Source organism: Salmo salar, chromosome 01, assembly GCF_965601325.2.
Source record: "Salmo salar chromosome 01, fSalSal1, whole genome shotgun sequence".
Lineage (NCBI taxonomy): Eukaryota > Metazoa > Chordata > Actinopteri > Salmoniformes > Salmonidae > Salmo > Salmo salar.
Genome location: NC_138291.1, coordinates 5,141,026 through 5,167,439, shown reverse-complemented (window position 1 = coordinate 5,167,439; position 26,414 = coordinate 5,141,026). Strand labels below are relative to the sequence as shown.

General features: G+C 42.9%; 1 protein-coding gene across 2 annotated transcripts; it reads left to right on the top strand.

Moving 5' to 3' along the window:
* Positions 1 to 15: 15 nt before the first annotated feature.
* Positions 16 to 22,715, top strand: LOC106593613 (RNA polymerase-associated protein RTF1 homolog). Of its 2 annotated transcripts, none has more exons than XM_014185787.3 (16): positions 16 to 234; positions 1,419 to 1,550; positions 1,811 to 1,970; positions 2,358 to 2,556; positions 3,478 to 3,607; positions 5,847 to 6,103; positions 6,331 to 6,508; positions 7,131 to 7,213; positions 8,260 to 8,347; positions 8,746 to 8,853; positions 11,276 to 11,353; positions 11,550 to 11,671; positions 12,818 to 12,875; positions 14,396 to 14,470; positions 14,906 to 15,128; positions 21,513 to 22,715. In XM_014185787.3, the coding sequence occupies exons 1-16, from the start codon at positions 151 to 153 to the stop codon at positions 21,617 to 21,619; spliced, it is 2,082 nt and encodes a 693-aa protein (XP_014041262.3). In that variant the 5' UTR covers positions 16 to 150; the 3' UTR covers positions 21,620 to 22,715. The 2 variants fall into 2 exon arrangements, with proteins under 2 accessions (XP_014041262.3, XP_014040732.3); XM_014185257.3 differs by having other exon boundaries at positions 3,478 to 3,610.
* Positions 22,716 to 26,414: the final 3,699 nt, after the last annotated feature.

Genomic DNA, 26,414 nt, shown 5'->3' with positions numbered 1-26,414 from the left:
GGGATTTTTTTGGTTCCACTAGTTTGTGTTGTTCTGTACTCGCTGCGCATGCTCAGTTCTATATCGCCCCGTTGCTGAGGACTGCGGAGTTTGAGCTCGTGTTTAACGGCAACACCGACGACCGTTTGCTAGCTAGCTAGCTAGCTAATCATGGTGAACGTAAAGAAACGGAAAGGTCGAGTCGTTATCGACTCTGACTCTGAAGACAGCGCTAGCGATGATAATTTAGATCAGGTAAGGATACAACTTGTCTGGTTTCTATGTGTTTTCCCGCTCTCGGTGTTGACAACGGGATAAAAACAGTCTTGTTTTAAAAAAATAAAAAATGTAATAGCTAACTAGGTGTTAGCTATGCTAACTAGGTGTTAGCTGTGCCTAGAGTTTGGAGGAAAAACACCGCGCCGTAGGCCTGACGCTTTTTTTTAATGGGTTTTATTCAGTTCCAGTTTATAGTATCATGTGGGCAACAATAATCTAATGTGTTGTGATCATTTGCTAATCAAATCGTACAGTTTTTTTAAACGTTATTTTCTGCGGCTGAAGTTCTATTTTGGTGTTGACAGGACAGTATGCTAACGTTAGCTAGCCAGCTAAAGTTAGCGTACGGAGGAATGGGTTGTACGGTAGACTGTCCCGGTTCTGTACGGCCAGTGGTGTGCTATAAAGACATGTCAATCGTACATTTAGCATAGCCTCACATGCCGCAGTGAAGATGAGGATAATAATTTGCTAGCTATCTTTGCTAGCTTGGTATTAATACCTCCTGATAGTAACTTAGTTGGGTAACTAGCAACAATTCGGCCTGTTGATTTACATGTTGTTTTGGTAAACATACAATTAAACATTGACACAAGCTTCAACAGGGAGGTATATTATCAAATGATGGCTCATATTTGTTATTTACAACAGCACCATATGAAAATAGAATACGTTAAGTTTATCACTGTAAAATAAGACCACATAATAAAAACGAGTGACTGATAAACTATAGCACTATAATGTTTCCACACATGCAACAGTCTCTAAATATACTGTAAAGGTTTAGTCAAGAAAAAAACGTAACATTTACATATTCTGCTGTCCTCTGGGCAGGCCATACAGAATTCATCCTGTATAAGTAAATCCATACTAACTATTGAAAATATCTATGTTATACAGGATGTAAGCTCCTCCATTATTCTACCTGCCCATTGTCTCAGTGTAGTTCTTTTCAGACACTATCGCCCATGTTTTAAACTTACCCCTCTGTCTTGTGTATCCCAACCTGTGGCACCCAGGCACTTCCTTCTCAATCCATATTAACTGTTAACAACACCTATTTTATAAATAAGATGTCAGCTTCTCCACTTGGTGTCTGTTTGATATACTGTATCAGGAGCTCAGGCACTCACCTCTGTCTCTCACCCTGTGACACCCAGGAGCTTCTGTCTCTGGCCACCAAGAGGAAGAGGGTGGACTCGGATGACCAGCAGGATAACCAGCAGGACGACCAGCCAGTCAGCAAGCCTGCAGCCTCATCAGACTCTGAGACATCAGACAGTGACGATGAGGTATGAATCTCCTCTCTAAATATATTTTGATCTGTTTAGGGCTTGTTTCCTGGACTAAGAAGCATGCTCAACTGAGGATCTCCTTTTTTTAGAAAATGTTTTAGTCCCCTGACTAGGCTTGACCTGGGTCCAGGAAACCAGCCCTTATACTAGTGGCATGAAAGAGTCATGTTATTAACACTATATTTTTGTACAGTCCTTGATGCTCCACTTGACAACATTGTGTTTGCTGATTCTATGTGTATGTCGTTTTCACATAGTGGACGGCCGGTGGTCCTAAAGTCAAGAAGAAAGTTAAGCCGGGGAAACCGACAACAACAGAGAAGAAGAAAGAGGTGGCGAAGAAGAGAGTTCATAAAGCTGCATCGTCCGGTAGTTCTGGTGGAGACAGTTCAGCTGACAGTTCTGCCCCCGAGGAGGGTACGTTGTCCTGAGACCCCGGGCTCATTCTCCATTCATCTTTTCCTCTATACTTCTCATCCTCTCTCCTTGGCTCCTTCTCAAAACACATTGGAGAGGATGATTCGAGGGGAGAGACCATGCATCTTCTCATTCTATATACACTTGAGAAGGAGATGGGATGCAAGGAATCTTTGAAAGACTATTTGAGATAGACCCCAAGAGAGTTGTTGATTACTGGCAGTGGTTAATTTGACTAGTTGATTTGACTCTTGGGTATCTACCAACTAATAATGCTAACTAATTCCATGTACTGGTCTCCTCCTCCAGGTGATAGGAGACGTGGAATCACAGAAAGGCACATTGAGATGTTTATCTATCTTAATATGTGCTGGTCTCTTCCTCCAGGTGAGGTGTCTGACTCCGAGAGCAACACCTCTGCCTCCAGCTCAGACTCCTCGTCGGAGGACGATGTGTTCAGGGACGGCTATGGAGAGGACCTGATGGGAGACGAGGAGGACAGGGCTCGCCTGGAGCAGATGACTGAGAAGGAGAGGGAGCAGGAGCTCTTCAACAGGATAGAGAAGAGGGAGGTGCTCAAGAGGAGGTAAGACTACTGCAGGAAGTTGGAACTATAAGGGACAGTTTCCTGGACACAAATTTAGCCTAGTCCTGGACTAGGAAGCAAAAGTGATCCTTTGAGTACAGAGCCGGGTCTGCTTGTGAACTGTTAATTGTATTGTTACTAGTTCATATGAAGAATATAAGGTGAGACTAGGAGGAGCAGTAGAGTTGTGACTGAGACTATCGTAGGGCAGGAGAGTTGTGACTGAGACTATCATAGGGCGGGAGAGTTGTGACTGAGACTGTCGTAGGGCGGGAGAGGTGTGACTGAGACTGTCGTAGGGCGGGAGAGGTGTGACTGAGACTGTCGTAGGGCGGGAGAGGTGTGACTGAGACTGTCGTAGGGCGGGAGAGGTGTGACTGAGACTGTCGTAGGGCGGGAGAGGTGTGACTGAGACTGTCGTAGGGCGGGAGAGGTGTGACTGAGATGGTGTGTGTGTGTGTGTGCTCAACAAAAATATAAAAGCAACATTTTAAATGTTCATTTCCTTACCATAAGCCGCTGCCAATGTTGTGTTAGAGAATTGGAACATAATTGCATTTTATCAATGGCAATTAGAATGCACAGAGATACCTTAACGAAATCCTGAAGCCCATTGTTGTCATTCATTCACCGCCATCACCTTTAGGGCTCTCGAGTGGCGCAGCGGTCTAAGGCACTGCATCTCAGTGCTATTGGCGTCACTACAGACACCCTGGTTCGAATCCAGGCTGTATCACAACTGTCCGTAATTGGGAGTCCCAAAGGGCGGCAAGCAATTGGCCCAGCGTCCTATATATAATTTTACAAAACAGAAGGGGAAAAAAAAAACATTTCAATTTAAAAAAATGAATGACTATCCCTTGATATGTATATCTTGATTTATTGCTATGTATATCTCATAATCGAACACCTTCTGTACAGATTTGAAATTAAAAAGAAACTGAAGACGGCGAAGAAGAAGGAGAAAGAGGAGAAGAAGAAGAAGGACGAGGAAGAACAGAAGAAGAGATCATCCGGTCATCATGAAGACCGGACTCATCAGGACCTGCAGGTGGTGAGTTCATCTTCTGAAACAATTCTAAAGATGCACTGTGCAGGAGTACGAGGTGTATATACAGGAAGTACCAGATCACTGTGGAGCTATATACAGGAAGTACCAGATCACTGTGGAGCTATATACAGGAAGTACCAGTACCAGATCAATGTGGAGCTATATACAGGAAGTACCAGTACCAGATCAATGTGGAGCTATATACAGGAAGTACCAGATCACTGTGGAGCTATATACAGGGAGTACCAGATCTCACTGTGCAGGGGTACAAGGTATTGGAGGTAGATATGTACATGAAGGCAGGGTAAAGTGACTAGACATCAGGATAAATAATAATAAGGTATTTGAGGTAGATATGTACATAAAGGCAGGGTAAAGTGACTAGGCATCAGGATAGATAATAATAAGGTATTTGAGGTAGATATGTACATGAAGGCAGGGTAAAGTGACTAGGCATCAGGATAGATAATAATAAGGTATTTGAGGTAGATATGTACATGAAGGCAGGGTAAAGTGTCTAGACATCAGGATAGATAATAAGAGTAAAATAAAGAACAGAGTAGCAGCAGCAGCACATAAGTGTGAAAGTGTATGTAAAGTGTATTCAGACCCCTTGACTTGTTCCACATTTTGTTACGTTAAAGCCTTATTCTAAAATGGATTAAATCGTTTTCTCCCCCACATCAATTTACACACAATACCCCATAATGACATCACAATACCCCATAATGACATCACAGTACCCCATAATGACATCACAATACCCCATAATGACATCACAATACCCCATAATGACATCACAATACCCCATAATGACCCCATAATGACCAAGCAAAAACTGGTTTTTAGAAATATCACATTTATATAATTATTCAGACCCTTTTCTCAGCAGTACTTTGTTGAAGCACCGTTGGCAGCGATTACAGCCTTGAGTCTTCCTGGGTATGACACTACAAGCCTGGCACACCTGTATTTGGGGAGTTTCTCCCATTCTTCTCTGCAGGTCCTCTTAAGCTCTGTCAGGTTGGATGGGGAGCATCGCTGCACAGCTATTTTCAGGTCTCTCCAGAGATGTTTGATTGGGTTCAAGGCTGGGCCACTCAAGGACATTCAGAGACTTGTCCCGAAGCCACTCCTGCTTTGTCTTGGCTGTGTGCTTAGGGTCTCAGTCACAACACCTGTTGGAAGGTGAACATTCGCCCCAGTCTGAGGTCCTGAGCGCTCTGGAGCAGATTTTCAATAAGGATCTCTTTACTTTCCTCTGTTCATCTTTCACTCGATCCTGACTAGTCTCCCAGTCCCTGCCACTGAAAACCATGTGCCTTTTACTGAGGAGTGGCTTCTGTCTGGCCACTCTACAATAAAGGCCTTATTGGTGGAGTGCTGCAGAGATGGTTGTCCTTCTGGAAGGTTCTCCCATCTCCACAGAGGAACTCTGGAGCTCTGTCAGAGTGACCATCGGGTTCTTGGTCACCTCCCTGACCAAGGCCCTTCTCCGATTGCTCAGTTTGGCCGGGCGGCCAGCTCTAGAAAAACTCTTGGTGGTTCCAAACATTTTCCATTTAAGAATGATGGAGGCCACTGTGTTCTTGGGGACCTTCAATGCTGCAGAAATGTGTTGGTACCCTTCCCCAGATCTGTGCCTCGACACAATCCTGTCTAGGAGCTCTACAGACAGTCCCTTCGACCTCATGGCTTGGTATTTGCTCTGACATGCACTGTCAACTGTGGGACCTTATATAGACAGGTGTGTGCCTTTCCAAATCATGTCCAATCAATTGAATTTACCACAGGTGGACTCCAATCAAGTTGTAGAAACATCTCAAGGATGACCAATGGAAACAGGATGCACCTGAGCTCAATTTCAGGTCTCATAGCAAAGGGTCTGAATACTTATGTAAATACGTTTTTTTTTTTTAATACATTTGCTAAAATTTCTAAAAACCTTTTTCCGCTATGCCATTATGGGGTATTGTGATGTCATTATGGGGTATTGTGATGCCATTATGGGGTATTGTGATGTCATTATGGGGTATTGTGATGTCATTATGGGGTATTGTGTGTAGATTGAGGAGGGTAAAAAAATAATTTAATCCATTTTAGAATTAGGCTGTAACGTAACAAAATGTGGAAAAAGTCATTGTGAATACTTTCCCAATGTGCTGTATATTTTGAAACAACACACCACATTGTGTTCCATAGTCCTTACCCGGTACATTGTGACTACGTTCTCCTGTAGGTTACGTCTCACAACAAGGAGAGGAGAACTAAACGGGATGAGAAGCTGGATAAAAAGTCTCAGGCCATGGAGGAACTGAAAGCAGAGAGAGAGAAGAAGAAAACCAGAACAGCGGAGCTCCTGGCGAAACGGCAGCCCCTGAAGACCAGCGAGGTGTACTCCGACGATGAGGAGGAGGAGGAGGAGGAGGAGGAGGACAAATCCTCAGTAAAGAGCGATCGCAGTTCACGCTCTTCATCTTATTCCGAAGACGAAGAGTGAGTATATATCCATCAGCTGTGGGTTGATGGCAAATCAGTAGTTCCTTAATAGATCTATATTACTTTTATGTTGAATTTGGTCTTGAAGATTTAGTTAGTCTAAACAAAAATCCCATTTCAGTAACCTTGTAACTTTTTTTAAATTTCTGACTATTTGAAACCTTTCTGCTTGACCAACGATCAGTGACCAATGTTTCTATGTTTTCTGTCTCGGGATGGTCCAGGAAAGAGGAGACGCCACCAAAATCTCAGCCCGTGTCACTGCCAGACGAGCTGAACCGGATCCGTCTGTCCCGACACAAACTGGAGCGCTGGTGCCACATGCCGTTCTTCCAGAAGACTGTCAGCGGCTGCTTCGTACGGATAGGCATCGGAAACAGTAGTAGCAAACCGGTTTACAGGGTAAGAAGATGCATTTATTGGGGCTGTTTCCCTGAGCCAGATTAAAGTCCTACTCCAATCTCCTTTTACCCTCATTTATCACCTGATTTACTGAACAAAAGGCACATCTCAATAGGTGGTCCAGGTATCCTTATGACGGGGGGGGGGACGGACGGACTTCCTCGTTAGTTCTCTATTGCTCCTCAGGCAAGACGCAGGCTGATGACATCAGAGGGCACCGGCCTACTACTCCTTGAAGTTTACACTTGTGTCTCAAAACATATTTTCTTTACCCTTGTGTGTGTGTGTGTGTGTGTGTGTGTGTGTGTGTGTGTGTGTGTGTGTGTGTGTGTGTGTGTGTGTGTGTGTGTGTGTGTGTGTGTGTGTGTGTGTGTGTGTGTGTGTGTGTGTGACATTACTGTATTACTTCGTGGGATATTGTTTACAACAGTAGAAGTAAAATAAACAAAAAATAGCTTGATTGCGTCTTTCAACCTTTCAGTCCTAGACTGGAAAATCATGTTCAATGGTGAATCTCTGTCTGGGAAACTGGCCCATTGAGTCCTTCCTTACTCCTATTAAACGTTGGTCCTTTCAGTTATGTTCAATGATGAGTATTTCTTGTAATTCCCTGTGTGGTAAGGTGGCTGAAATAGTTGACGTGGTAGAGACGGCTAAAGTGTACCAGTTGGGAACGACCCGGACGAACAAAGGACTACAGTTACAGTACGGCATCCTTCATTTAAAACTACTCACCTCTTACCTGCTACTACCCTTGGCTTCTCTTCATCCTGTTTCTCTCCACCTCCTCTTTCTCTCCTCCTCTTCCTGTTTTCTCTCCTCCTCTTCCTGTTTTCTCTCCTCCTCTTCCTGTTCTCTCCTCCTCTTCCTGTTTTCTCTCCTCCTCTTCCTGTTACTCTCTCTCCTCTTCCGTTTTCTCTCTCTCCTCTTCCTGTTTTCTCTCTCTCCTCTTCCTGTTCTCTCCTCCTCTTCCTGTTTTCTCTCTCTCCTCTTCCTGTTTTCTCTCTCTCCTCTTCCTGTTTTCTCTCCTCCTCTTCCTGTTACTCTCTCTCCTCTTCCTGTTTCTCTCTCTCCTCTTCCTGTTTTCTCTCTCTCCTCTTCCTGTTTTCTCTCCTCCTCTTCCTGTTTTCTCTCCTCCTCTTCCTGTTACTCTCTCTCCTCTTCCGTTTTCTCTCTCTCCTCTTCCTGTTTTCTCTCTCTCCTCTTCCTGTTTTCTCTCTCTCCTCTTCCTGTTTTCTCTCCTCCTCTTCCTGTTACTCTCTCTCCTCTTCCTGTTTCTCTCTCTCCTCTTCCTGTTTTCTCTCCTCCTCTTCCTGTTTTCTCTCCTCCTCTTCCTGTTACTCTCTCTCCTCTTCCTGTTTTCTCTCTCTCCTCTTCCTGTTTTCTCTCCTCCTCTTCCTGTTACTCTCTCTCCTCTTCCGTTTTCTCTCTCTCCTCTTCCTGTTTTCTCTCTCTCCTCTTCCTGTTTTCTCTCCTCCTCTTCCTGTTACTCTCTCTCCTCTTCCTGTTTTCTCTCTCTCCTCTTCCTGTTTTCTCTCCTCCTCTTCCTGTTTTCTCTCTCTCCTGTTTCTCTCTCCTCCTCCTCTCTTTCTCTCCTCTTCCTGTTTCGCTACTTCTGTCTCTTCATCTGTGACGGTTTCTCTGTGCTGACGGTTTCTCTGTGCTGACTGTTTCTCTGTGCTGACTGTTTCTCTGTGCTGACGGTTTCTCTGTGCTGACTGTTTCTCTGTCCCCATATCTCTCTCCTCTAGGCATGGTGGTGACACCCGAGTCTTCAGACTGGAGTTTGTGTCCAATCAGGAGTTCACAGAAAACGAGTTCATGAAGTGGAAGGAGGCAGTGAGTTGACTGGAGGAGCATGCTGATTGGCTGGTTGACTTGAGGAAGTGGTAAAGGAGATTTCTGGTTGGATGGTTGACTTGAGGAAGTACCCGTGGGAACATGCTGATTGGATAGAGGAGCATGGTTGCTTGAACTCCTCCTCCTGGTAGACGGCAAGATTTGTAACAAGAAAAACAGGGAATATCCAAAGAGAATGGAGAAAGCAGGGTTCTGTTATACCCGGTTACGTCAGGTTACGTCGGGTTACGTCGGGTTACGTCGGGTTACGTCAGGTTACGTCGGGTTACGTCGGGTTACGTCGGGTTACGTCAGGTTACGTCGGGTTACGTCGGGTTACGTCGGGTTACGTCAGGCCTGTCGTAGGGCAGACTGATGTTTTTCCTCTCTGTCTACAGATGATCATAGCCAGTATGCAGGTCCCAACTCTAGATGAGATCAATAAGAAAGAGCAGGCCATCAAAGAGGCCTGTAACTACAAATTCAACGACAAAGACATCGAGGATGTAAGTATCTGTCCATCTCAAATAATCACCCTATTCCCTATGTAGTGGACTACTTAAACCAGGGACCCTATTCCCTATGTAGTGGACTACTTAAACCAGGGATCCTATTCCCTATGTAGTGGACTACTTAAACCAGGGATCCTATTCCCTATGTAGTGGACTACTTAAACCAGGGACCCTATTCCCTATGTAGTGGACTACTTAAACCAGGGACCCTATTCCCTATGTAGTGGACTACTTAAACCAGGGACCCTATTCCCTATGTAGTGGACTACTTAAACCAGGGATCCTATTCCCTATGTAGTGGACTACTTAAACCAGGGATCCTATTCCCTATGTAGTGGACTACTTAAACCAGGGATCCTATTCCCTATGTAGTGGACTACTTAAACCAGGGACCCTATTCCCTATGTAGTGGACTACTTAAACCAGGGACCCTATTCCCTATGTAGTGGACTACTTAAACCAGGGATCCTATTCCCTATGTAGTGGACTACTTAAACCAGGGATCCTATTCCCTATGTAGTGGACTACTTAAACCAGGGACCCTATTCCCTATGTAGTGGACTACTTAAACCAGGGATCCTATTCCCTATGTAGTGGACTACTTAAACCAGGGACCCTATTCCCTATGTAGTGGACTACTTAAACCAGGGACCCTATTCCCTATGTAGTGGACTACTTAAACCAGGGATCCTATTCCCTATGTAGTGGACTACTTAAACCAGGGACCCTATTCCCTATGTAGTGGACTACTTAAACCAGGGACCCTATTCCTTATGTAGTGCCCAGAGGCCTCTGGTCTAAAATAGTGCACTATATAGGGAATAGGGCTCTGGTCTATAGTAGTGCACTATATAGGGAATAGGGCTCTGGTCTATAGTAGTACCACTATATAGGGAATAGGGCTCTGGTCTATAGTAGTACCACTATATAGGGAATAGGGCTCTGGTCTATAGTAGTACCACTATATAGGGAATCGGGCTCTGGTCTATAGTAGTGCACTATATAGGGAATAGGGCTCTGGTCTATAGTAGTACCACTATATAGGGAATAGGACTCTGGTCTATAGTAGTACCACTATATAGGGAATAGGACTCTGGTCTATAGTAGTACCACTATATAGGGAATAGGACTCTGGTCTATAGTAGTACCACTATATAGGGAATAGGACTCTGGTCTATAGTAGTGCACTATATAGGGAATAGGGCTCTGGTCTATAGTAGTACCACTATATAGGGAATAGGGCTCTGGTCTAAAGTAGTGCCACTATATAGGGAATAGGACTCTGGTCTATAGTAGTGCACTATATAGGGAATAGGGCTCTGGTCTATAGTAGTACCACTATATAGGGAATAGGACTCTGGTCTATAGTAGTACCACTATATAGGGAATAGGGCTCTGGTCTATAGTAGTGCACTATATAGGGAATAGGACTCTGGTCTAAAGTAGTGCCACTATATAGGGAATAGGACTCTGGTCTATAGTAGTGCACTATATAGGGAATAGGGCTCTGGTCTAAAGTAGTGCACTATATAGGGAATAGGACTCTGGTCTAAAGTAGTGCACTATATAGGGAATAGGGCTCTGGTCTATAGTAGTACCACTATATAGGGAATAGGACTCTGGTCTATAGTAGTACCACTATATAGGGAATAGGGCTCTGGTCTATAGTAGTACCACTATATAGGGAATAGGACTCTGGTCTAAAGTAGTGCACTATATAGGGAATAGGACTCTGGTCTATAGTAGTACCACTATATATGTAATAGGACTATGGTCTAAAGTAGTACCACTATATAGGGAATAGGACTCTGGTCTATAGTAGTGCACTATATAGGGAATAGGACTCTGGTCTATAGTAGTGCCACTATATAGGGAATAGGGCTCTGGTCTATAGTAGTGCACTATATAGGGAATAGGACTCTGGTCTAAAGTAGTACCACTATATAGGGAATAGGACTCTGGTCTATAGTAGTGCACTATATAGGGAATAGGGCTCTGGTCTAAAGTAGTGCCACTATATAGGGAATAGGACTCTGGTCTATAGTAGTGCACTATATAGGGAATAGGGCTCTGGTCTATAGTAGTGCCACTATATAGGGAATAGGACTCTGGTCTATAGTAGTACCACTATATAGGGAATAGGACTCTGGTCTATAGTAGTACCACTATATAGGGAATAGGGCTCTGGTCTAAAGTAGTGTACTGTATAGGGAATAGGGCTCTGGTCTATAGTAGCGTACTATATAGGGAATAGGGCTCTGGTCTATAGTAGTGCTCTTTATAGGGAATAGGGTGCCATTGGGGATGCAATATTGGTCTCATTTGTACAGGCTTATTTACCGGTCATACCTATGTTGTGCCGTATTAATGATGCTCATTGTAGTGTTGAACTTTGACCTTGTTTGTTAATCCACAGATTGTCAAAGAGAAAGACAGATTCAGAAAGGCTCCTTCCAACTACGCCATGAAGAAAACGTCACTACTCAAAGATAAGGTAGATAAATTAACATCTCCTGGGTACTGTGTGTGTGTGTACACTCTGTTTATTCCATAGAGTTTTGTATTTTCTGATTCCATTTATTGTTCATATGGTGTCCACCGTGAACCTGCAGGTCAGCATTTTCATTGTACCGTGTACCGTGTGTATCCTGTAGCATGACAAAATGAACTTGACCGGTGTTTTCCTCCAGGCCATGGCTGAGGAGAGTGGAGAAGGAGACCGAGCCAAAGAGATCCAGGACCAGCTGAATGAGTTGGAGGAGAGGGCCGAGCACCTGGACAGACAGAGGACAAAAAACATCTCTGCCATCAGGTCACACAATAATCATATTATATATTTTTAAATAATAATACATTTCATTTGTTTGACATCTTCCGATTTTTTTAAAACTGTTCATACAACGACCTGAGTAGAAGCACATCGCTTGTGTAACGGAGCTGACTGCCCCAAACACTTGAAACTGTTGGGGGGGGGGGGGGGGACTCTAAGACCATGAGAAACAAGATTCTCTGTTCTGATGAAACCAAGATTGAACTCTTTGGCCTGAATGCCAAGCGTCACGTCTGGAGGAAACCTGGCACCATCCCTACGGTGAAGCATGGTGGTGGCAGCATCATGCTGTGGGGATGTTTTTCAGCAGCAGGGACTGGGAGGCTAGTCAGGATCAAGCGAAAGATGAACGGAGCAAAGTACAGAGAGATCTTTGATGAAAACCTGCTCCAGAGCGCTCAGGACCTCAGACTGGGGCAAAGGTTCACCTTCCAACAGGTGTTGTGACTGAGACCCTAAGCACACAGCCAAGACAAAGCAGGAGTGGCTTCGGGACAAGTCTCTGAATGTCCTTGAGTGGCCCAGCCTTGAACCCAATCAAACATCTCTGGAGAGACCTGAAAATAGCTGTGCAGCGATGCTCCCCATCCAACCTGACAGCTTGAGGATCTGCACAGAAGAATCTCCCTAAATACAGCTTCTAGCATCATTCCCAAGAAGACTCCAGGCTGTAAACGCTGCCAAAGGTGCTTCAACAAAGTACTGAGTAAAGGGTCTGAATGTTTTTGTAAATGTGATATTTCAGTTTGAGATTTTTGATAAATTTGCCAACATTTCTAAAAACCCGTTTTTGCTTGGTCATTATGGGGTATTGTGATGTCATTATGGGGTATTGTGATGTCATTATGGGGTATTGTGAGGTCATTATGGGGTATTGTGATGGTCATTATGGGGTATTGTGATGTCATTATGGGGTATTGTGATGTCATTATGGGGTATTGTGAGGTCATTATGGGGTATTGTGATGTCATTATGGGGTATTGTGTGTAGATTGACGTGGGGGAAGAAACAATTTAATCCATTTTAGAATAAGGCTGTAACTTAACAAAATGTGTGAAAAAGTCAATGGGTCTGAATACTTTCCGAATGCACTGTATCTAAACCTCTCTATCAATCTGTCTCCTCCAGCTACATCAACCAGAGGAATCGTAGCTGGAACATTGTGGAGTCTGAGAAGGCTCTTGTCGTAAGTATCCCAGCCTCCATCTGTACTAAATAACTCTCATCGCAGCGCAATTATGTTTTTAATCAGTTAAAGTTTTGGTTTGTTATAAATATACTTATATACTGAACATAAATATAAACGCAACATGCAACAATTTTCAAAGATTTTGCTACGTTATAGTTCATATGAGCAAATCAATCAATTTAAATAAATAAATGAGGCCCTAATCTATGGATTTCACATGACTGGGAATACAGATATGCATCTGTTAGTCACAGATACCGTAGAAAAGAAAGGAAGGGGCGTGGATCAGAAAACCAGTCAGTATCTGGTGTGACCACCATTTGCCTCATGCAGCGCGACACATCTCCTTCACATGGAGTTGATCAGGCTGTTGATTGTGGAATGTGGAATGTTGTCCCGCTCCTCTTCAATGGCTGTGTGAAGTTACTGGATATTGGCGGGAACTGGAACACGCTGTCGTACATGTCGATCCAGAGCATCCCAAACATGCTCAATGGGTGACATGTCTGGTGAGTTTGCAGGCCATGGAAGAACTGCGACATGTTCAGCTTCCAGGAATTGTGTGCAGATCCTTGTTGACATGGGGGCTGTGCATTATCATGCTGAAACATGAGGTGATGGCGGCGGATGAATGGCACAACAATGGGCCTCAGGATCTCGTCACGGTATCTCTCTGCATTAAAATTACCATCAATAAAATGCAATTGTGTTCGTTGTCTGTAGCTTATGCCTGCCCAAACCACCACCACCATGGGGCACTCTGTTCACAACGTTGATATCAGCAAACCACTCGCCCACACGACGCCATACACGCTGTCTGCTGTTGTGAGGCCGGTTGGACGTACTGCCAAATTCTCTGAAATGACATTGGAGTGGCTTATGGTAGAGAAATGAACATTCAATTCTCTGGCAACAGCTCTGGTGGACATTCCTGCAGTCAGCATGCCAATTGCACGCTCCCTCAACTTGAAACTTCTGTGGCAAAACTGCACATTTAAGTGGCCTTTTATTGTCTCCCATTACTATTTTATTGTTGCTCCTTAGAAAAATAAATAATTATTTAAACAAAATAATAATAATAATTTGACTTCAGTTTATTTGAGTAAATACTTTCTTAACTGCATTGATGGTTAAGGGCTTGTCCGGAAGCATTTCACTGTAAGGTCTACAACGGTTGTATTTGGCACATGTGACTAATAACGTTTGATTTTGAGGTGCACCTGTGTAATGTTCATGCTGTTTAATCAGCTTCTTGATTTGCCACACCTGGCAGGTGGATGGATTATCTTGACAAGGGAGAAATGCTCACTAACAGGGATGTAAACACATTTGTGCACAACATTTGTGAGAAATAAGCTTTTTGTGTGTATGGAATCTTTTATTTAGCTCATGAAACATGTAACCAACACTATACATGTTATGTTTATATTTTTATTCAGTATACATTTCTATTGCTTATTACGACTCATTGTTAAGTTACATTTTTAATTATTATTATAATATTATTTCAATTTCAGGCTGAAGGACAGAATGCCAAGATGCAGATGGACCCGTTTACTAGACGGCAGTGCAAACCCACCATGGTGTCTAACGTAAGTCTCTCTCTCTCTGTCTCTCTCTGTCTCTCTCTCTCTGTCTCTCTCTCTCTGTCTCTCTCTCTCTGTCTCTCTCTCTCTCTGTCTCTCTCTCTGTCTCTCTCTCTCTCTCTCCACCATGGTGTCTAACGTAAGTCTCTCTCTGTCTCTCTCTGTCTCTCTCTCTCTCTCTCTCTCTCTCTCTCTCTCTCTCTCTCTCCACCATGGTGTCTAACGTAAGTCTCTCTCTTTCTCTCTCTCTCTCTCTCTCTCTCTCTCTCCACCATGGTGTCTAACGTAAGTCTCTCTCTCTCTACCATGGTGTCTCTCTCTGTCTCTCCTCCATGGTGTCCTAACGTAAGTCTATGTTGGGGTAGGGTGCCATTTGGGATGCAGCCATGCCGTATAATATGCAGATTAAAAAGTGTGTCTGTCTGTTTGTGTTTTGGGCAGGCCAGAGACCCTTCAGTCCATGCAGCTATCCTCCAACACCTCAATGAGAAGTACGGAGAAGGGTCGGGCAAAGAGATGGACTTGGAGTTTGAGATGGGCAGGGGAGCGGGACAGGCTGCTCTGAAAGTCATCGACCCTACTAAGAACACCAGCGACCTATCAGAGGACCTCTTTAAAGTCCACGACTTTGACGTCAAGATTGACCTACAGGTTCCCAATGCAGGTGAGTTTGTACGTAACGAGCATAAAGTGGTGGGTTCAGGGGTCGAACACCCCCGTCTCCGGGGGGGGGGGGGTAGTGATGCTGCTAGACCACACCATAGGGGTATACTACAAAGCAGGATCAATGCATTAGCCATAGGAATGTAAAGATTCACCGATTTTTATGTGTCGGTCCCTGGTTTAAATGTTTTAAGATACGAGGGTCTTTTTATAAATAAAAACAACGTTTTAAAAATGGATTAAAACAAAGATTAAAATGATTTTTATGCAGTTCACATGTGTACTTAGAGGAATATATTTGAAGAAAAAATTAAATATATATATTTTCACATATATTCCTCTGTGTGTGTGTGTGTATATATGTATATTTATATATATATGTGTGTGTGTGTGTGTGTGTGTGTATATATATGTATATGTATATGTATATATATATATATATATATATATATATATATATATATATATATATATATATATATATATATATATATATATATATATACACACACACACAATTGGCCCTTAACTTCACCTATACAACAACAGGTCTAGGACTATACATCATTTAAGCAGGGTTCATACAGGCATTGGCCAGTCAAATTCAGGGACTTTTTCAAGCACTTCATTGTAATTTTAAAGAACTTCAATGTTATACAATTTGTTTAATTGATATAATTCTACATACAGGGCATTCGGAAAGTATTCAGAACACCCTTGACTTTTTCCACATTTTGTTACGTTACAGCCTTATTCTATAAATGTATTAAATAAAAGAATGTCCTCATCATGGGGTCCCGAGTGGCGCAGCGGTCTAAGGCACTGCATCTCGGTGCAAGAGGCGTCACTACAGTCCCTGGTTCGATTCCAGGCTGTATCACATCCGGCTGTGATTGGGCGGCACACAATTGGCCCAGCGTCGTCCGGGTTTGGCCAGGGTAGGCCGTCATTGTAAATAAGAATTTGTTCTTAACTGACTTGCCTCGTTAAATACAAAAGCAAAAACAGGTTAAGAATTTTCTTGTGCAAAATGTATACAAGATACCTTATTTACATAAGTATTCAGACCTTTTTCTATGAGACTCGAAATTGAGCTCAGGTGCATCCTGTTTCCATTGGTCATCCTTGAGATGTTTCTACAACTTCATTGGAGTCCACCTCTGATAAATTCAATTGATTGGACATGATTTGGTAAGGCACATACCTGTCTATATAAGGTCCCGCAGTTGACAGTGCATGTCAGAGCAAAAACCAAGCCATGAGGTCGAAGGAATTGTCCGTAGAGCTCCGAGACAGGATTGTGTCGAGGCACAGATCTGGGGAAGGGTACCAACACATTTCTGCAGCATTGAAGGTCCCCAAGAACACAGTGGCTTCCATCATTGTTAAATGGAAGAAGTTTGGAACCACCAAGACTCTTCCTAGAGCTGGCTGCCCAAACTGAGCAATCGGGGGAGAAGGGCCTGGGTCAGGGAGGTGACCAAGAACCCGATGGTCAATCTGACAGAGCTCCAGAGTTCCCTCTGTGGAGATGGGAGAACATTCCAGAAGGACAAGCATCTCTGCAGCACTCCACCAATCAAGCCTTTACGGTAGAGTGGCCAGACGTGCCTTTTACTGAGAAGTGGCTTCCATGACAGCCCGCTTAGAGTTTGCCAAAAGGCACCTAAAGAACTCTCAGACCATGATAAACAAGATTCTCTGGTCTGATGAAACCAAGATTGAACTCTTTGGCCTGAATGCCAAGCGTCACGTCTGGAGGAAACCTGGCACCATCCCTACGGTGAAGCATGGTGGTGGCAGCATCATGCTGTGGGGATGGTTTGCAGGGACTGGGAGATTAGTCAGGATCGAGGGAAAGATGAAAGTGCAGAGAGATCCTTGATGAACGCTTGCTCAGTACCTCAGACTGGGACGAAGGTTCACTTTCCAACAGGACAACAACCCTAAGCACACAGCCAAGACAACGCAGGAGTGGCTTCAGGACAAGTCTCAATGTCCTTGATTGGTCCAGCTAGAGCCCAGACTTGAACCCGATCAAACATCTCTGGAGAGACCTGAAAATAGCTGTGCAGCGACGCTTCCCATCTCTGTAGAGAAGAACGTGGAGAAACTCCCCAAATACAGGTGTGCCAAGCTTGTAGCGTCATACCCAAGAAGACTGAAATCAAAAGGTGCTTCAACAAAGTTCTGAGTAAAGGGTCTGAATACTTATGTAAATAAGGTATTTCTGTTTTTTTTATTTTTAATAAATGTGCATACATTTCTAAAAACCTGTTTTCACTTTTATTATGATGTATTGTGATGTCATTATGGGGTATTGTGATGTCATTATTGGGTATTGTGTGTAGATTGGGGGGGGGGGGATTATTTAATAAATTTTAGAATAAGTAACAAAATGTGGAAAATGGGGGTCTGAATAGGTATTTCTGTTTTTATTTTTAATAAATGTGCACAAATTATATATTGTTGATCCATCCTCAGTATTCTCTGATCACAGCCATTAAACTGTAACTGTTTTAAATTTACTATTGGCCTCATGGTAAAATCCCTGAGCGACTCTGGGATGCTGGCCTTCTAGGCAGAGTTGCAAAAAAAAAGCCATATCTCAGACTGGCCAATTAAAAGAAATGATTAAGATGGGCCAAAAGAACACAGACACTGGACAGAGGAACTCTGCCTAGAAGGCCAGCATCCCGGAGTCGCCTCTTCACTGTTGACATTGAGACTGGTGTTTTTGCGGGTACTATTTAATGAAGCTGCAAGTTGAGGACTTGTGTGGCATCTGTTTCTCTAATGTACTTGTCCTCTTGCTCAGTTGTGCACCGGGGCCTCCCACTCTTTCTATTCTGGTTAGAGCCAGTTTGCGCTGTTCTGTGAAGGGAGTAGTACACAGAGTTGTACGAGATCTTCAGTTTTTTGGCAACTTCTCGCATAGAAAAGCCTTCATTTCTCAGAACAAGAATAGACTGATGAGTTTCAGAAGAAAGTTATTTGTTTCTAGCCATTTTGAGCCTGTAATCGAACCCACAAATGCTGATGCTCCAGATACTCAACTAATCTAAAGAAGGCCAGTTTTATTGCTTCTTTAATTAGAACAACAGTTTTCAGCTGTGCTAACATAATTGCAAATGGTTTTCTAAATGATCAATTAGCCTTTTTAAAATGATAAACTTGGATTAGCTAACACAACGTGCCATTGGAACACAGGAGTGATGGTTGCTGATAATGGGCCTCTGTACGCCTATGTAGATATTCTATTAAAAATCTGCCGTTTCCAGCTACAATAGTAATTTACAACATTAACAGTGTCTACACTGTATTTCTGATCAATTTGATGTTATTTTAATGGACCAAAAAATGTGATTTTCTTTCAAAAACAAGAACATTTCTAAATGACCCCAGACTTTTGAACGGTAGTGTACGTATATATATATTTTAGTCATTTAGCAGACGAGAGAGACAATAGTGAGTATATACATTTTCATACGTTTTTTTATTTTTATACTGGTCCCCCGTGGGAATCGAACCCACAACCCTGCCGGTGAAAAGCGCCATTTTCTACCAACTGAGCTACCGTTGTGATTTGTTAAGTATCATTTTTACTCCTGAACTTATTTAGCCATAACAAAGAGGTTGAATACTTCTTGACTCAAGACGTTTCAGTGTTTCATTTTTTAAAAATGAATTTAATGAATGAGAAAGGAAACCGCACTCTGCTCTTGATAGTATCACTGATCTTTAATAAGCTTTACGTATCGGCCTCACGGCCTTCCTCAGAGCTTTACGTATCGATCTCACGGCCTTCCTCAGAGCTTTACGTATCGGCCTCACGGCCTTCCTCAGAGCTTTACGTATCGATCTCACGGCCTTCCTCAGAGCTTTACGTATCGATCTCACGGCCTTCCTCAGAGCTTTACGTATCGGCCTCACGGCCTTCCTCAGAGCTTTACGTATCGATCTCACGGCCTTCCTCAGAGCTTTTGTGAATAAAAAAAAAAAAATCAGCACCTCTATGTAGACCTAGCCCCACCCACATCCGTTCCACGCATGGAAAGGGGTTGGAGGCGAAGGAAAAATAAATCAGTGCTACCAAACATAACAATATGCATTTCACAAACACTACAAACGTGTATAAATAAGACGCATTGAACACGTCCGTAACACCACAATGAGGACGCAGCGAAACGACAGGTCAGATTATCCAGTCGCAGAACGTTTTAATGACCTAAAACATGACATTTCTACCTTTTCTTTTTTTTAAGTTTTTGTGGCATAGAGAAAGTTAACCTGTTAGGGCTAGGGGGCAGTATTGACACGGCTAGCCCATAGAGAAAGTTAACCTGTTAGGGCTAGGGGGCAGTATTGACACGGCTAGCCCATAGAGAAAGTTAACCTGTTAGGGCTAGGGGGCAGTATTGACACGGCTGGATAAGGCTGCAAGCGTCCCACCTAGCCCATAGAGAAAGTTAAGATATCAGACAGAGAAGGTGATATTAATAATACTCTGAGTAAAAGAGAGTGTTTGGGGATTTTCACCCTCCAGACATTATTTCCTAAAGGACTTAATGATGAAATGCCTATGTATGTTATGTTGTGAATTTGAACATGAATTATGTCCCTATTTCAGATTACTCTGATGTTTTTCGTACGATGTACCCAATGATTAATGAAAACTTGCTGTGTAGTTCTATGTCCTCATTGTGGTTTTACAGACGTGTTTAATGCGTCTTATTTATACACGTTTGTAGTGTTTGTGAAATGCGTATTGTTATGTTTGGTACATAGAGGTGCTGATTTCAGAAAATTCACAAAAGCTCTGACGAAGGCCGTGAGGCCGATACGTAAAGCTTATTAAATATCAGTGATACTATCAAGAGCTTTTTCATTCATCCTGTTTCAACTGTTGCCATGCACCTGCAAAAAGATTGCTCAGATGTGCGAGTGCTTTTTGAATTTATAATTAATTTAATAAAAACCTAATTCCACTTTGACATTATGGGGGTATTGTGTGTAGATCAGTGACCGCAGCTCAGACCCGCAGCTCAGACCCGCAGCTCAGACCCGCAGCTCAGACCCGCAGCTCAGACTCGCAGCTCATGACCATCAGCAGCAGATTTTAATGTAGAATGTAAAATTGTGTTTGTGTGCAACAAATGTTAGTGGATCATATGAATTCGTTCTTATAGTTTTGGCAAGTCGGTTAGGACATCTAATTTGTGCATGACACAAGTAATTTTTCCAACAGTTGTTTACAGACAGATTATTTCACTTATAATTCACTGTATCACAATTCCAGTGGGTCAGAAGTTTACATACACTAAGTTGACTGTGCCTTTTTTTAAACAACTTGGAAAATTCCAGAAAATGTCATGGCTTTAGAAGCTTCTGATAGGCTAATTGAAGTTAAAGCTTGGTCGCAAATGGGTCTTCCAAATGGACAATGACCCCAAGCATATTTCCAAAGTTGTGGCAAAATGGCGTAAGGACAACAAAGTCAAGGTATTGGAGTGGCAATCACAAAGCCCTGACCTCAATCCTATAGAAAATCTGTGAGCAGAACTCGAAAAAGCGTGTGCGAGCAAGGAGGCCTACAAACCTGACTCAGTTACACCAGCTCTGTCAGGAGGAATGGGCCAAAATTCACCCAACTTATTGTGGGAAGCTTGTGGAAGGCTACCCGAAACGTTTGACCCAAGTTACACAATTTAAAGGAAATGCTACCAAATACTAATTGAGTGTATGTAAACTTCTGACCCACTGGGAATGTAATGAAAGAAATAAAAGCTGAAATAAATCATTCTCTCTACTATTATTCTGACATTTCACATTCTTAAAATAAAGTGGTGATCCTAACTGACCTAAGACAGGGAATTTTTACTGGGATTAAATGTCAGGAATTGTGAAAAACTGAGTTTAAATGTAATTTGGCTAAGGAGTATGTAAACTTCTGACTTCAACTGTATAAAGATATTTATCGAATCATTTGAAATGGAAAGATTCTCCTCTTTAGTTAGCCAGCTAACTTCGATAAACAACCAGAATTAACTGATTTTTAGTTAGTTATGTGTTTGAGTCCATTAGGCCATGCCAATTGCAAGCTTGTCTTTCAAAAAAAAAAAAAAAAATCTAAAGTTATTTCAGAATATTTAGGCAAGTTAGCCATCTTGATCCTGCTTTCTAGTATGCAACTCCGTCGTGAAGTTTTCCCCAGAGGGACAGATCTGGGATCAGCTTCCTCTCCCTGAATCCCAATGTTAACCATTAGTGTGGGGGGGGGGGGGGGAAGCTACACAGATTCAAGGTCAGCCTCTAGGGACAACTTCACCTGAACTGTAACAACAGGATATGTCATACTAATGTCGTTCCTCCGGTGTGTTTTCAGAAGCCAAGTCTCTGTCGGTGAGCGCCAACACCCTGGCAGTAAAAGACGGTGCTCCACGCAGATCTCTCAACCTGGAGGACTACAAGAAGAGGAGGGGCTTGATCTAAAGAACTACAGGAAGAGGGGCTTGGTCTAATTAACTACAGGAAGAGGAGGGGTCCGTGTTCTAATGAACTACAGGAAGAGGAAGGGAGGCTTGGTCTTATGATCTAATAGCCTAACCCCTCAAGTCAGTCAGAACCACCTGCATGTGTTGGTTGGCCATTCTACCCCTGTGTGTGTGTTTGAGTAGTGTGTGTGTGTGTGTGTGTGTGTGTGTGTGTGTGTGTGTGTGTGTGTGTGTGTGAGAGAGAGAGAAATGTGAGGTAAGTGTGTGTGTGATTGAGAGGTAAGTGTATGTGGGGACAGAGTGTGTGTACACTAGAGACTGTCCATTTTAAAACTGATAGGAAATATTAATAAGAGAAGACTATTTTTTTTTTTCCCTTCTCTCTCTTAGAAGAAAGTTGTCCAACTTTTATTTTTGCGTTATTATGTGCAAAGTCGTACTTGGAATTGTTTTTTTTCTCTTTTTTTTCTTTCTTAGTTATTTCTACGTTTTTATAAATAAATCTTATGTTGGTTCTCATACGGATCTGAAGTTCACTCCTTTTGGTGTCCAGGGAACATTGCTTATGGAAGGACACTGTCTTGTAAAGACTTAGATTTGTTGAAATACTGAATCTGATTTCCCCATCAACAACAGACCTGGATTTTCTTTCGTACCTGATTTCAGGGCAGTTCCACCTGCACGGTTCACTAGAGGTGTAGGGTGAAGTTGCCTCTAGACGCTGATCTTAGATCAACCACTAACGGATTGAGGTTAGGATTAAGGAGGGAGGAGAAACTGATTCAAGATCTGTAGCTAAGGGGGAAACTTTAGACTGCAGAGCTGGAGCTGGCCCATTATCTACTTACTGGACAGTACATGTCACTTTTTTTTTCTTCTTCAAGTCTACAAAAAGAAACAGATTAATCTATTTACATGGATATTTTTCTTTTAATCTTTTTTTATTTTTTTTTGCTACCGTTACCTCCCATTTTCAGAGCAGATTCTAAGTGTTATCGATTGTGTACTCAGTCAGTTCCTGTATTGATGTGGCATGCCATGTGTATATAATACAGTGTGGAGTGAGGCAGAATAAAGAGGGGCAGTGTTTCGTACCGTTGGTTTCCGTTTTGTGTTTTGTCTCGCTCCCCCTGAGCTACCCCAACGAGTGAATGAGTGTGTCTCAAAAGCCTCCCTATTCCCTTATTTGTAACAGGGTTCCAATAGTGGAAAATTTGTAAAGATCTTTCAAGTTAATCACCTGACGAAAGTTCAACAAATATCTACCCTGTTGAAGAAAATAGCGGCGCTCGGTTTGTTTGGGGCAAAGTTTGTTGTTTTGGAAAATGTTGAAAGTCTATTGGAAAGTTTGACTACTTGCTAGTTAGCTTTTTTGAGTTTCGATCCCGCGAAGCGGTTGGCATCAGTTGCAGGGACTGCTGACCAAGGCCGGGTGTGAGGAGCTATGTGGCGTAGCTAGTTAGCCCATGCAGAACATGGCCAAGATGTTCAAACGTTCATAGATGACCAGCAGGGTCAGATAATAATTAATAATAATAATAATAATCACTGTGATTGTAGAGGGTGCAACAGGTCAGCACCTCAGGAGTAAATGTCAGTTGGCTTTTCATAGCCGATCATTCAGAGTTAGAGACAGCAGGTGCGGTAGAGAGAGAGGGTTGAAAACAGCAGGTCTGGGACAGGTAGCACGTCCGGTGAACAGGTCAGGGCTCAATAGTCGCTGGCAGAACAGTTGAAACTGGAGCAGCAGCACGGCCAGGTGGACTGGGGACAGCAAGGAGTCATTAGGCCAGGTCGTCCTGAGGCATGGTCCTAGGGCTCAGGTCCTTCGAGAGAAAAAGAGAGTGAGAATTAGAGGGAGCATACTTAAATTCACACAAGACACCGGATAAGACATGAGAAATACTCCAGATATAAGAGACTGAACCTAGCCCCCCGACACAAACTATTGCAGCGTAAATACTGGAGGCTGAGACAGGAGGGGTTGGGAGACACTGTGGCCCCCTCCGACGATACCCCCGGACAGGGCCAAACAGGCAGGATATAACCTTACCCATTTTGCCAAAGCACAGCCCCCACACCACTAGATGGATATCTTCAACCACCAACTTACCATCCTGAAACGAGGCCGAGTATAGCCCACAAAGATCTCCGCCACGGCACAACCCAAGGGGGCACCAACTCAATCATAGGACCTACTGAAGAGATGAGTCTTCAATAAAGACTTAAAGGTCGAGGCCGAGTCTGCGTCTCACATGGATAGGCAGACCATTCCATAAAAATTGAGCTCTATAGGAGAAAGCCCTGCCTCCAGCTGTTTGCTTAGAAATTCTAGGGACAGTTCGGAGGCCTGCGTCTTGTGACCGTAGCGTACTTGTAGGTATGTCGGAAAGGTAAATCGGAAAGATAGATAGGAGCAAGCCCACGTAATGCTTTGTAGGTTAGCAGTAAAACCTTGAAATCAGCCCTAGCCTTAACAGGAAGCCAGTGTAGGGAGGCTAGCACGGGAGTAATATGATAAAATGTTTTGGTTCTAGTCAAGATTCTAGCAGCCGTGTTTAGCACTAACTGAAGTTTATTTCCTGCTTTATCCTTGTAGCCGGAAAGTAGAGCATTGCAGTAGTCTAACCTAGAAGTGACAAAAGCATGGATTAACTTTTCTGCATCATTTCTGATAAAGTTTCTGATTTTTGAAAAAAGTTGTCCTTGAAACAGTAACAATATGTTAGTCAAAAGAGAGATCAGGGTCCAGAGTAACGCCAAGGTCCTTCACAGTTTTATTTGAGACGACTGTACAAACATCAAGATTAATTGTCAGATTCAACAGAAGATCTCTTTGTTTCTTGGGACCTAGAACTAGCATCTCTGTATTGTCGGAGTTTTAAAAGTAAAACATTTGCCGTCATCCACTTCCTTATGTCTGAAACACAGGCTTCTAGCGAGGGCAATTTTGGGCCTTCACCATGTTTCATTGAAATGTACAGCTGTGTATCATCCGCATAGCAGTGAAAGTTAACATTATGTTTCCGAATAACATCACCAAGAGGTAAAATATATAGTGAAAACAATAGTGGTCCTAAAACGGAACCTTGAGGAACACCGACATTTACAGTTGATTTGTCAGAAGACAAACGATCCACAGAGACAAACTGATATCTTTCCGACAGATAAGATCTAAACCAGGCAAAGACTTGTCCGTGTAGACCAATTTGGGTTTCCAATCTCTCAAATAATGTTGTGATTGATGGTATCAAAAGCAGCACTAAGGTCTAGGAGCACGAGGAGAGATGCAGAGCCTCGGTCTGACGTCATTAAAAGGTCATTTACCACCTTCACAAGTGCAGTCTCAGTACTATGATGGGGTCTAAAACCAGACTGAAGCATTTCATATACATTGTTTGTCTTCAGGAAGGCAGTGAGTTGCTGCGCAATAGCTTTTTTCAAAATATTTTGAGAGGAATGGGAGATTCGATATAGGCCGATTTTGTTTTAAAATACTTATTTTTTTGTTGTTTTTTTTTGTTGATTTTCTCAGTCAAGGTTTGGCTTTTTCAAGAGAGGCTTTATTACTGCCACTTTTAGTGAGTTTGGTACACATCCGGTGGATAGGGAGCCGTTTATTATGTTCAACATTGGAGGGCCAAGCACAGGAAGCAGCTCTTTTAGTAGTTTAGTTGGAATAGGGTCCAGTATGCAGCTCGACGGTTGAGGCCAAGACTATTTTCATCATTGTGTCAAGAGATATAGTACTAAAACACTTTAGTGTCTCCCTTGATCCTAGGTCCTGACAGTGTTGTGCAGACTCAGGACAACTGAGCTTTGGAGAAATACGCAGATTTAAAGAGGAGTCCGTAATTTGCTTTCTAATGATCATGATCTTTTTGTCAAAGAAGTTCATGCTGAAGTGAAAGCCATCCTCTCTTGGGGAATACTGCTTTTTTAGTTAGCTTTGCGACAGAATCAAAAATGCATTTGGGATTGTTTTTATTCTCCTCAATTAAGTTTGAAAAATAGGATGATCGAGCAGCAGTGAGGGCTCTTCGATACTGCACGGTATACCACGGAGCCAATTTCTAATGACAAATGTTTTTTGTTTTTAGGGGTGCGACTGCATCTAGGGTATTACGCAAGGTTAAATTAATATACTCAGTTAGGTTTTTAACCAATTTTTGTACTCCTACATCCTTGGGTAGGTGGAGGGAGTCTGGAAGGGCATCTAGGAATCTTTGGGTTGTCCGAGAATTTATAGCAGAGCTTTTGATGATCCTTGGTTGGGGTCTGAACAGATTATTTGTTGCGATTGCAAACGTAATAAAATGGTGGTCCGATAGTCCAGGATTATGAGGAAAAAGATTAAGATCCACAATAGTTGTTCCACGGGACAAAACTAGGTCCAGAATGAGTAGGCCCGGAGACATGTTGGACAAAACACACTGAGTCGATGATGGCTCCGAAAGCCTTTTGGAGTGGGTCTGTGGACTTGTCCATGTGAATATTAAAGTCACCAAAAATTTGAATATTATCTGCCATGACTACAAGGTCCGATAGGAATTCAGGGAACTCAGTGTGGAATATATGGCCCAGGAGGCCTGTAAACAGTAGCTATAGAAAGTGATTGAGTAGATTGGCTGCATAGATTTCATTACTAGAAGCTCAAAAGATGAAAACGCAGTCATTTTTTTGTTGTTGTAAATTGAAATTTGCTATCGTAAATGTTAGCAACACCTCCGCCTTTGCGGGATGCGCGGGGGATATGGTCACTAGTGTAACCAGGAGGAGAGGCCTCATTTAAC